This window comes from Mycteria americana, chromosome 16 (assembly GCF_035582795.1).
Source record: "Mycteria americana isolate JAX WOST 10 ecotype Jacksonville Zoo and Gardens chromosome 16, USCA_MyAme_1.0, whole genome shotgun sequence".
In the NCBI taxonomy this organism is placed as follows: Eukaryota; Metazoa; Chordata; class Aves; order Ciconiiformes; family Ciconiidae; genus Mycteria; species Mycteria americana.
Window position 1 is genome coordinate 14,256,335 of NC_134380.1, and position 11,001 is coordinate 14,267,335.

General features: G+C 64.4%; 2 protein-coding genes across 3 annotated transcripts; both read left to right on the forward strand.

Moving 5' to 3' along the window:
- Nucleotides 1-86: 86 nt before the first annotated feature.
- MRPL12 (mitochondrial ribosomal protein L12) lies at nucleotides 87-3,995 on the forward strand. The gene is made up of 4 exons (XM_075519104.1): nucleotides 87-363; nucleotides 471-551; nucleotides 691-822; nucleotides 3,643-3,995. The coding sequence occupies exons 1-4, from the start codon at nucleotides 106-108 to the stop codon at nucleotides 3,757-3,759; spliced, it is 588 nt and encodes a 195-aa protein (XP_075375219.1). The 5' UTR covers nucleotides 87-105; the 3' UTR covers nucleotides 3,760-3,995.
- A 486-nt stretch (nucleotides 3,996-4,481) lies between these two features.
- On the forward strand, nucleotides 4,482-11,001 carry SLC25A10 (solute carrier family 25 member 10). Of its 2 annotated transcripts, none has more exons than XM_075518926.1 (11): nucleotides 4,482-4,582; nucleotides 7,344-7,463; nucleotides 7,643-7,757; nucleotides 7,840-7,888; nucleotides 8,284-8,325; nucleotides 8,579-8,622; nucleotides 9,137-9,207; nucleotides 9,312-9,404; nucleotides 9,661-9,738; nucleotides 9,842-9,898; nucleotides 10,759-11,001. In XM_075518926.1, the coding sequence occupies exons 1-11, from the start codon at nucleotides 4,493-4,495 to the stop codon at nucleotides 10,858-10,860; spliced, it is 861 nt and encodes a 286-aa protein (XP_075375041.1). In that variant the 5' UTR covers nucleotides 4,482-4,492; the 3' UTR covers nucleotides 10,861-11,001. The 2 variants fall into 2 exon arrangements, with proteins under 2 accessions (XP_075375041.1, XP_075375042.1); XM_075518927.1 differs by lacking the exon at nucleotides 10,759-11,001 and adding an exon at nucleotides 10,372-10,741.

Sequence of the window (11,001 nt, forward strand, 5' to 3'; positions counted from 1 at the left end):
CACCATCGAGACGCGGCGCCGGGGCCTAGAGCGGCCGGCGCGGCGCGGGGGCCGCCGGGACCATCGAGCGCGGGGCAGAGCGCCGCCGTGTCCTCTGCGGCCGCCATGCTGCCCGCCGCCCGCGCGCTGCCGCCACGCCTGCCCCGCCGCCGCCCGCCGCCCGCCTGGTGCTGGGCCGCGGCCGGGCCGCCCGCCGCCGGCCTGCGGGCGCTGGGCACGGGCCGCGCGCGGCGCTCGGAGGCGCTGGCCGGGGCGCCGCTGGACACGGCCGCCAAGGAGTACTCGCCCAAGGTGCGGCAGCTGGTGCGGGACATCGCGGGGCTGACGCTGCTGGAGGTGGCCGACCTCAACGCGCTCCTCAAGGTGGGTGGCGAGGCGAGGCCCGGCCCGGCCCGGCTCCGCGAGGCCCGGCCCCGCCCGGCCCGCGTGCGCCGCCTCACCGGCCGCCGGTGCCGCTGCTCTTCCCGCAGGAGACGCTGAAGATCCCGGACGTGGGGGTGATGCCGGCGGCGGCCGCTGCCTCGCTCCTGCCCTCCCAGGCGGCTCCGCAGGTAGCGACCGGGATCTCCGGGGGGGGTCGGGAGTTGGGCCCCGGCGGCTCCGCGTCGGCCTCGCGGGTCCCCACGCGTGGCGGGGCGGGGAGGAGGGCCGTCGGCCCGGGTGTCTTCACCGAGCTCTGGCTGCTTCCAGGAGGAGGAGGACATCCCGCTCAAGAAAGAGAAAACGCATTTCACCGTCCGGCTGACGGAGCTGAAGCCTGCGGACAAGGTGAAGCTGATCAAGGAGGTGAAGAACTTCGTGCCGGGAGTGAACCTCGTGCAGGTGAGGAGGGGGCTGCCCGAGGCTCCGGCCGCGCCGCCCCCGAGCCCGGGCGGGTTCCGAAGCGTGTTGCAAGTGGCGGCCTCAGTTCTCTGTTCAAAAGGGAGCCTGGATTGCAGTGTTTAGGAGAACACTCTGTGTGTGCACGCCTCGGTGCAAAGATGTGGACGAGGTGTAGAGCAGGAGTCGGCTGCATCTGTTTGTCTGGCGTTTGTTAGACAAGGCTGTTCCCTCCCAGCTCTGCTGTGTGGCGAACAACTGAGCCCCAGCAGAAGCTGTGGGATGAAGAAGGAGGCTCAGAGCAAAGACCTCGAAGTCCTCCATGCCGGCCGTAGCTTCTCCAAATCTAAGAGCTGCTGTGAGCGTTCCTGCAGAACTTGGGAGCAGCCAGGATTCCTTGCTACAGCTGGATTTGGCTTGCCTTCCCCTAAAGCTTTTTATCTTTTTCAAGGCCAATATATTTCTGAATTTAGATGAGTTTCTCTAATTCACACGTCTTGCAGTCCGTGCTTCCCCTCCTTTTCAGAGCTCTTCTTTCTGTAGGTGATGCCTCCTCCTTTTTCCTCGGGGGAGAGGGGCCTTTCGCAGTCCTACATAGGTCTGAGCTCGTTCGTGCCCTCGAGGAGTGACGTAGGCTCAGAACAAAGAACGGGTGATGCAGCTGCTACTGCAGAAGCATTTAACGTGCTTCAGTTCTCCACTGGATGATGCTTTCATATCTTGGGGATAATAGTAGCACTTTCTGTTTATCCAGTTGCAAGGAAGAAATGTTGAGCATTGTAAAATCTGCTCTTACTTGTAGCCCGGGATATCAGCAGGTTAGCAGAAAATCTTCTGGCCCATCCGTATTGATATATTGCAAAGCAAACAATTCAATAACAGAGAAACGCTGGTGGCAGACACGTGAGTTTGTTGGCCCCCGGGATAATTAACTGACTGTCAGCCTGGTTAATCTGGCAGTTGTTTATCCATTATCAGTCCCAAGCAAACATAAAATACCAAAACCCTGTAACGGACACGATCAGCGGATAATTAAAACCTGTCTGGAGAACTAATGCTAAATCAACTTGGCTTTGCACGTGGAACCTGTCAAACAAGCTGGTTACAGTTCCGATGCAGCTACAAGGTTGGTAGATGCAGATTATTGCGGGTAAACTTTGTCGAGTGTGACTTACCCAACCTGGTGTTTTGGTTAAAACACACACACACACAAACCGAACTGCTGCTGACGGTTGGCTCTGTCTGCAGAGGTTGTATTCAAAGTATAGCTGATATGTTTTTATTGTAAATTTTATTGCCATCCGATTGGGGTGTTTTTAATGAGACTTGTAGGGAATCTCTTCTTGGCCTGCAAGGCTGTTAATGATTTGGAAGAAAGCATTGCTAGTAAAATCTTTGGACGTTGTGTGCTGGTGCGACTCGGACAGGTCAGCCCTACAGAAATGACTGCTTGATGAGACAGGCGCGTTGTGAGCGCAAGCCAGACTCGAGTCCGTTTGCACCTCTGAAAGCTCGTTCGGAGGCGGCCCAACAGACACTTACCTCGCGCCTTCAGCAGCCCTGGGCTGGCGTTCTCGTGTGCTCCGCGGAGCTGGGATTGGAAACGCGTTGCCTCTGCCCTGAGGCTGTGACTGTGCGGGTCCGGCTTGGCTTGGGCCCTGCTCTTCCTCCTGCTGGGAGCTCTGCTCTTCCTCCTGCTGGGAGTTCTGCACAGCTGCTTCCTTTGACCGAGGCTGCTTTAGAACAGAAGTTGAGCATTAGTGAGCAAGGATCTTAAATGAATAACCTTGGTTGCGTTGCCTGTCCTCATCACAGCAAGCCAGAACAGGCTCCTTTCTGGATACTGTCCTGGGCTCTGGTGAGTGACGGCGTGCCTGCCCTGCCGAGCTTTGCCTGCCAGCTAGACCTTCTCGTCCCTAGCAAAAAAAACCATTTTCTGCCACCACGGATACATCGTCACTGCGCCTGATGTGAATTAAAACAACAAAACCTTCTTTCTGTCAGCAATGGTCAATCTGTTGGGTGCTAAATACCTGCAGTGCCACACGGCAGAGAGCCGGCAGCGGCTCTTCACCATAGGAACCTCCCCGGGCTTTGTTTTTAAGGAGCCAAATAGCTTTGTTGCTGCTGCTTGGTGTGAGAGCAAGAGCATCTGACTGCAGCAGGGGCTTATCCTCCCGGGCTCCCTTCCCTTTCTGTACAGCAGAACTGCAGGAAGTCCCTTTAAATCAGTTCAACAGCTTTTCAGCTTGCCTTAAATATTGTGGTACTGCGTAGTACCAGTCGTTTTGTATGAAAAGTCCTGAAACTATCAAGACTGTGTTGTCAAGCATAGTCTGTACTGGAACTCTTTTTTACTCGGTACAGCGGGTTCCTGCACAGCCGTGTACAAACCCCGAGACGGCCTCTCCTCCCCGCTGGCAGAAATATGTGAACCAAAACATTTGCGCTGAAAAAAGTCGACCCAGCGCAGGCCGGTAGCTGCCTTGGCAGGTTACTGCTGGTGGCTCTGCGTGCATCCCAGGCACCTTCTCAGACCGGGGCTGCACCTCGGGGAGCACCGTGCACGTGGTGGGAGGAATTTACGGGCAATTACTCGCTGAAAAAGGTCTTCCAGGGCTATAGTGGACGTGTCATCACTTGCGGTCAGGTTTAGATGTCTTCCGGCAGGATGTGCTGCAGTTCAAGTAAAAGTCCTGGGTTTCAGACCAGTCGGTGAGTTTCCGTGGTCTGCTTATGCAGAGGTCAGGCTCATGGCTCGAAATCTGTTAATCCGGTTAGTGAAAGCCAGTTTACTAGTCTTGTACTTTGTCCCTCCTGCAGGCAAAGAAGCTGGTGGAGTCCCTTCCGCAGGAGATCAAGGCTAACGCCTCCAAGGAGGAAGCAGAGAAGATCAAAGCGGCGCTGGAGGCAGCAGGAGGGACTGTGGTTCTGGAGTAGGCAGCCCCGTCTCACCACAGAGGGACTGGTGCGACGGCAGCCTTCCCCGCTGCCGCCTGCCCGGGCACCGGCCGCTGCCCGAGCCGGGGTCCGGACGTTTCCGAGTGCGAGACATCCCCTAGTCGTGCGGTGGGAATGCTCTCTCGAAGCGATCCGTCGCGAGAACGCTGTCCGGTTTGGCAGGGCTGCTGTCTAGTTCCGTCATCGCAATGAACTGTACCTTCATAAATATCCCCCCCAAAAAAAAACCCTGTAAAACCCTTCCTCTCTCCAAAAATCAGCCCCGCCCGATCGTCCACGGGGCGCGTACCTCGGTACCCCTGCCGCCTATACCATGCGGCGGCCCCCTCCTCGAGCCGCTCGTCGGTGCTGCCGCTTCCGCAACGTTTTTGCGAGCGGGATGGTTTGACCTCTCCGTTAATTATTCACCGTTAATTATTAACGGCGTGAAGCGCTTTCCTCGGTCTGCGGAGCAGCCAAACCATGCATCTGGAGCCCGGGGCCGGCGCGGCAGCTCCGCCGCGCCGCAGGAGCGGCGCGGCGGAGCTGCCGCGCCGGCCCCGGGCTCGTCATGGCGGCCCCGGTCCCGCCACCCCCCCCCCCCTCCGGTCCTGCCACCCCCCCCCTCCGGTCCCGCCACCCCTTCCCCGGTACCGAAGGAGGGGGCGTGGTTTGGCGTGAGGGGGCGTGTCGTTGCCCCGAGGGGGGCGTGGCTTAGCGCAGAGCGGCGCCGATGGCGGAGCGGCGCGTGTCGCGCTGGTATTTCGGCGGCCTCGCTTCGTGCGGGGCCGCTTGCTGCACCCACCCGCTCGACCTGCTGAAGGTGGGAGGGAAGGGGGGGGGGACACCGGGAGCGGGACCGGGAGTTGGGGGGGGGGGGGGGGAAGCGGCTGAGAGGGGCCGGTTCTGAAAGGCCGGCTGTGGGGGGCCGGGAAGCGGGTCTGAGGGGCCGGGAGCAGCTGCGGGAGGGGCGGGAAGAGGCTGTGAGGGACCGGGGAACGGCTGTGGAGAGGCGGCTCTGAGGTACCGGAGCAGCGGGGGATGGGATCTGAGGGGTGGAGGACCGGGGGAAACGCATGCCGGGAGGCCGTTTCTGAGGGGCCGGTTGGCGGCTGTGAGGGGAGCGAGGACGCGGGGACGTGGCCCAGGGCTCGGGGAGGAGAGGGGACACGGCTGTGAGGGGACCGAGGACGCGGGGACGTGGCCCTGGGCTCGGGGAGGAGGCAGGCGGCTGTGGGGCCCGGGGCACGGCGGTGAGGGGACAGGGGCGGGGGGGGACCGCGGGGACAGGGCTGAGGGGACGTTGGCCCAGCCCAGGGGCGGGTGCAGGCGTGCGAGGGGACGGGTGTGGGCCTGAGGGGACACGGCTCGGGGCTGCGGGGCTGAGGGCGCTGGGGAGCTCGGGGTGCCGGCCCTAGGGGCTGTGGGGTGCGGGGGCAGTGGAGGACGCCCTGGCCAGCCCTGCCCAGGTGCCTGCATGAGGCACGGCGGTGGCTCCAGGGCTCGCGGCGTTGGACGCGGGCCCACTGGGCTCCGCGTCCTCGGGCCAAGATGTCACCTAGGCTCCGCGGATGGCCTGGCATCCCCGCTCTCACACAAAGAGCGCCGCGCGCAGCCCTGCACTGCCAGCACCCACGGACGGGGCGAATGCCAGCGCTGCCCGGAGCCTTGTGTGCCGGCCAAGCAGCGACGAGCCTGGCAGCCGGGCAGGCTGCGGAGGGGGAGCGGGAGAGCGAGCCCAGGCCAGGCCCTGCCGTGCCCAGGGCCATGCCCGTGGGCGAGGCTCGGGACAGGCAGCCCCTTCTCACCCCACCGCGTGGAGAGAGGGGAAGATGCGCCGGGCGCAGGCCCAGGAAAGGAGCCAGTGCTGGCAGGGGGATGCCGCTTCCCCGGTGCTCGGCCTGTTGCCATGCCCAGCTGGCCCCGTCTGCCCAGCAGAGGTGGCTGGCAGCCCGTGGGAGCTCGTGTAGGATGCCCTGGCAAGGCGCTAAGAAGGGGAATTAGTCTGGCACATGCCTCTAGGTCTGCCTGTCTCTGAGCCGGCGCAATGGGTGTGACTTTTGGGCTGCATCCCCATGCACTATCCCCCGTGGATACGTCACCCCTGCATGCCCTGTGGCCGTGAGCAGCCCAGGCCAGCCGGCTGGTTTTGCCAGAGGGTTCACACCTGAATACTGAACGCGGACCTGCCTTTGGCCCAGAGCTCCCCTGCAGCAGGTGTGGGGAAGCACGAGGGGCCTCAGGGTCTGGCCGGGCAGGGGGCCAAGGGCACTTTGCTGCACCTCTGGACCTTGGCCCCGGCAGAAGGCCGCAGCCAGCCCGGCCGGAGGGTGCTCACGCCCCTGCCGGAACCCCTGACCGGCACTGCGCAGCCACTGGCCGCCCACGGGGCTGCCGGCCCTGCAGCAGTGACCACAGTGCTGGCCAGCTCCTCCCCTGCCTGCCTGCCTGCCTGCCTGCCCTTCCTGTGGCCCTGGGACGGGCTGGCAGCAGAGTGCTTCCAGGCGTGGCTCTGGCGTACCTGCTCACCCGGTCCCTCTGCCCCAGGCTGCACGGCAGCCGCTCGCCCAGCTCCGCGGCACACCACGAGCTGTGATCCCTGACGTCTGAAATCCGCCCTCCAGGGTCGAAGGCGGGTCCCTTCCCTGCACCCCCGCTGCTGCCCCACACGGGAGACAGAGGCTGTTCCCAGCGTCCTGCTGCGTGTCCCACGCCCCGGCTGTGCTGGGGCTTCTGTAACGGGAGCCAGGCCTGGTCCCCGCTGCGGCCCTTTGCTCTCTTTAATTTTATCTTCTGGGGCCTTTGACCCACACGTGATCTTTGCAGCGTGGGGCCGGGCGGGTGCACTCAGAACGTGCTCCGGCACCAGCCGACATGGCTCCGCCGTCCCGGCCAGCCCCTGCACAGTCCTGCTGCCGCTTCCTCTGGTGATGGTGGGAAGCGTTGGGCTGCTGCGGGTGGGGAGGGGAGCACCCGGACACCCGGGCTGTGCCTGGCGGTGGCAGGGAGCGATTCGGAGCTGGTGAGCAGGGCTGCGGGGTTGTCTTCCTAGCTCTGCGATTCCTGCGGCTGGGGAGGAGGGGAAGTTGCTTCTGGAGGCCTGCTGCCTCGTGTGGCGAGGGTGTAGGGCAGCAGGAGGTCATGAATTTGCCGGCCTCGTGGACCCTGCAAGCAAACCCACACTGGTTGCTTGCTTGCTCACGTGCTTCTGGATCCTCCCCGTCCCAACGTGGCCCAGGGCCTTTCTTGGAAGAGCAGGCGCTACACTTCATCTTGGGGCGTGCTGTGAGGCCAGCGAGCTGGGCAGGCGCCTGGGAGGGACTGTGGGCAGGCGTCTCGGCACTCCCCCTTCTCCTGCCAGCCTCCACCGCTCTGATGCCAGGCTGGGCCAGTTTCCAAGTACTGCTTAGGTGTGGGGAGCCCGGAGCTATTGCCGTTTGCATGGAAGCTCCTGTGCAAGTGCTAATGAGTTACCCTGACGAGCACTCGGGGTGGCCATCCCTGCTCCGCTGCCCTGCACTCTCCCGTTTCTGCCCAGTCCCAGCACTGGGCTGGTGCGCTGACGCTGCCGGACTCTGCCCCAGGTCCACCTGCAGACGCAGCAGGAGGTGAAGATGCGGATGATGGGGATGGCGATGCGTGTGATCCGCACCGATGGCTTCCTGGCTCTCTACAACGGGCTCAGCGCCTCGCTGTGCCGGCAGGTGAGTGCCGCTGTGCCCTGACAGCCTCTGGTCCCCCGAGGCCAGCACAGAGCTCCTGCTGCGTGACGCTGCTCTCCCGTCTGGCAGCGGGGCTGGAGCTGACAGGCTGCCCTGAGCCGTGGGGGCCGAGGAGGCAGGCGCCCGGCGGGGCACAGCGGCTCATTCTCCCTCTCCTCCAGATGACGTATTCCTTGACTCGCTTTGCCATCTACGAGACCGCGAGGGACCGCTTGGGCCAGGGCAGCCAGGGGCCTCCCCCCTTCTACCAGAAAGTGCTGCTGGGTGCAGTGGGAGGTGAGCGAGGGAGCAGGTCCCCCAGCCCTGGGCTCCCTCAGGCTGGGGGAGCCCCCTGACCCCGGCTCTTCTCCGGCCGCAGGTTTCACCGGCGGGTTCGTGGGGACCCCGGCAGACATGGTGAACGTCAGGTCAGTTCTGCCCGCGTCCCGGTGCTGCTGGTGAGGGAGGCTTGTGGCTGGCGTGCGGCAGCCATTGGGATGGCGGGGTGCTCCCCGTGTTCCCGACTTCTCTCCTGACCAGGCTGCCCCGTGGTTAGTGGCCCAGTCCCGGCGGGGAGCTCTGTCCCCAGAAGGCCCAGAGTTGTTCTGCCGTTCAGCGGGACAGCCCCAGGCCCCAGCCCCCGGCGTGGCCCTCCGGGGGCGTCTGGGGCTGGAGGCAGCTTTCTTGTCCCTTTGCGAACAGCCGACGCAGTCGGTCTGCGGGGCCTCTGCCCGCCGCCCTGAGCTTGCCCCGGGCCCCCGGTGCTGGGGGGCGACAGGGGGGCCCTGGCCCCCGCCTCACCCTCTGGTGCTCTGCCTTGCAGGATGCAGAACGACGTGAAGCAGCCGCCCGCCCTGCGGCGCAAGTGAGTGGGGGCCGGGGCTCTGGGGGGCCGGGGCAGTGGGGCCGGGACTCCGGGGGGCCGGGGCCGGGGCTCCGGGGGGCCGTGTGGCCGCGGGGGGGCAGCACCGCCCCGGCGGCGCGGCTCCGTGCCCGGGGGCGGCGGGGCCGTGGCCGCGGCCCCGGGAGCTGCGGGCGGCCGCCCACGCGGGGCGGTGGTGCTGCCGGGGTGCTGGGGAGGCTCAGGCCCTGACGCCTTCCCCTCTCGCTCCTTCCAGCTATTCCCATGCCCTGGACGGCATGTACCGCGTCCTCCGGGAAGGTGAGGCCGTGCCAGCCGGGTAGGGTGAGCCCGCCCGGGCTGTCCTGGCTGACACGGGGGGGCCGTGGCAGGAGTGGCCCGGGGAGCTCCGTCTGGGAGCTGCCGCGGGTGCTCACTCGGCTGGGGCAGGGAGAGGGGACGGAGGGCGGCCGTGGGGCCAGGGGAGCCGAGGGTGGGGCAGGGCCCAGCACCTCCGCAACATCTGGTTGGGGCACCGGCCAGGCAGGGCCTGGCAGGCTGCCTGTACTGCTGTGGAAAGGAGAGACCTGCCGGGAGCCACTATGAAAACGCACAAGAGGGTGGAGCAGGTGGGAAGGGGAATGAACAGCAGCAGGCAGGAGGTAGGGCTGTCCTGAAGGACTCTCCTTCCTGAAGTATGTTTGCTGTTGTGTGTTTTAAGCACTGTTGTATGAGGAGTCTGGGACACAGACCGGGCAGGGAAGGAAGCTCCCGAGGGGAAGGCAGCGTGCGTAATGTCCCAGGGCTGTGCTGATCCCAATCTGTCTGTCCACAGAGGGCTTGAAGAAACTCTTCTCGGGAGCTACGATGGCATCCAGCCGAGGGGCCCTAGTTACTGTTGGGCAGGTAGGACAGCTCTGCTGGGCAGTAGGTGCCTGGGGTAGGGACAGGGGCAGTCCCTGGCATGGCGAGGAGGGAGGATGTGTCACTAATATGCCATGTCTCTGCAGCTCTCCTGTTATGACCAGGCCAAGCAGCTGGTTCTCGCGACTGGATTGCTGTCAGACAACATCTTCACTCACTTCCTCGCCAGCTTCATCGCTGTGAGCAGGGCTGGGTGTGGGGAGGCAGGATTGGGACTAGGTTTGCCTGCAGCTGGGCTCAGGACCCCAGGCTGAGGCTGCCAGAGCTGCCTCAGGACTCTGATGAAGCAGAGCTGGGCACAGAGGCTCCTGTGGGGCTCCCAGCGTGGGGTTGGGTGCAGGCGGGGCCCTGGGCCCCTCCAGTGACCGTGGCAGTCGCTGGCACCTGGGTCTCCTCTGTGAGCTGGAGCTGCTGACCCCCACTGACTCTCCCCAGGGTGGATGCGCCACATTCCTGTGCCAGCCCCTGGACGTGCTCAAGACCCGCCTCATGAACTCCCAGGGCGAGTACCGGGTGAGTAGCCCGTCCTGCCCACCTCGTTGCTGCCGGTCCCGTCCCCTTTGTGCACCGGCTTCTGCCTCCCAGCGCCTCCTCATCCCTCTCCCTCTCGCTCCAGGGTGTTACCCACTGTGCCATGGAAACTGCCAAGCTCGGCCCCCTCGCCTTCTACAAGGTACCTGGCTGGGGAGGCGTGGGATGGGCCGGTAGGGTGGAGCCTGGGGAGACTGGCTGGGAGCAGAGGGTAAGGTCCAGAACAGTTCTGGGGCAGGAGCCTTCCAGGCTCCGCTGCTGGCAGCCTGACTGCTTCCTGCGTCAGGCCCTCGTCTGCCAGTCCCCGGCTTGGCCCTGGAGCGTTATTGCGAGCCTTGGCCTCTTCTGGGCTTGCCGCCTGGGTCCAGGCACCGCAGCAGCTGCCCTGTTGCACCCATTGGGTTCCCAAATGGGAACGCAGGTACGGGCAGCGGTGCTCCAGCACTCGTTGGATGTTACTGACCAGCAGACACTGGTCAGCTCTTGGGCCCTAATGCCTGGGCTTGGTGCAGTCACCCATATGTTCAGTCTCACTGCTGGGAGGGCCCCTGAAAAGGGGTTTCAAACCCAAGGTTTCTTCCAGATGCTGCCAGTCAGGCATTTTCCCTGTTACAGCCTGTCTGCTCGTCTTCCCCAGGCAGCATCCAACCCCCTTCTGAACCGGGGGCTGTGGGATCTGACCCGGGCTTCTGCTGAGATTCTCCCTACGTAGTGGTGATGCCAGCACTGATGTGTTTGGGGGCAGAGGGGTTGATGCATGATGCTGAGCTCTGTGTGCACAGCGATGGCTGCGGTGCCTCCCTCACCGCTGTGGCAGTCTCTGCCTGCCACCAAGGCCCCAGCTCCTCGGAGCTCGCGCTGCATGCCCAGCCAGCCGCTCCCCCACGCTTGCAAGCTCCTGCCGCTCCCCGTGGGTTGGGCTGCTGGGCACCCTTGGCCCTGACGGGGAAGCCCAGGGCCAGCCACACGCTGACTCTCCCCGTTCTCGCTGTTCCCTTCCAGGGCTTCGTTCCTGCTGCCATCCGGCTCATTCCTCACACCGTCCTCACCTTTGTCTTCCTGGAACAGCTGCGCAAATATTTTGGGATCAAAGTGATCACCTGAGTAGGAGGGACAGGACCCTGCCTCGCCCCGGGGGGGGGAGCGTGCGGGTCACTGCTGAGATCCCAGAACCCCGCTCTGCTGTCTGGGGCCAGCGCTGCCCCCCCTACCCCTCGTCCCCACTCCCGTGCCTTGCCAGTGCCT

What these genes read in the sequence shown, in the direction of transcription:
- MRPL12 (XM_075519104.1), top strand. Translation starts at nt 106, where the DNA reads ATGCTGCCCGCCGCCCGCGCGCTGCCGCCACGCCTGCCCCGCCGCCGC. An exon ending in CCTCCCAGGCGGCTCCGCAG is followed by an intron (nt 552 to 690) that starts GTAGCGACCGGG and finishes GGCTGCTTCCAG; the next exon opens with GAGGAGGAGGACATCCCGCT. An exon ending in CGGGAGTGAACCTCGTGCAG is followed by an intron (nt 823 to 3,642) that starts GTGAGGAGGGGG and finishes TCCCTCCTGCAG; the next exon opens with GCAAAGAAGCTGGTGGAGTC.
- SLC25A10 (XM_075518926.1), top strand. Translation starts at nt 4,493, where the DNA reads ATGGCGGAGCGGCGCGTGTCGCGCTGGTATTTCGGCGGCCTCGCTTCG. An exon ending in GCAGACATGGTGAACGTCAG is followed by an intron (nt 7,889 to 8,283) that starts GTCAGTTCTGCC and finishes TCTGCCTTGCAG; the next exon opens with GATGCAGAACGACGTGAAGC. An exon ending in CCCTAGTTACTGTTGGGCAG is followed by an intron (nt 9,208 to 9,311) that starts GTAGGACAGCTC and finishes ATGTCTCTGCAG; the next exon opens with CTCTCCTGTTATGACCAGGC.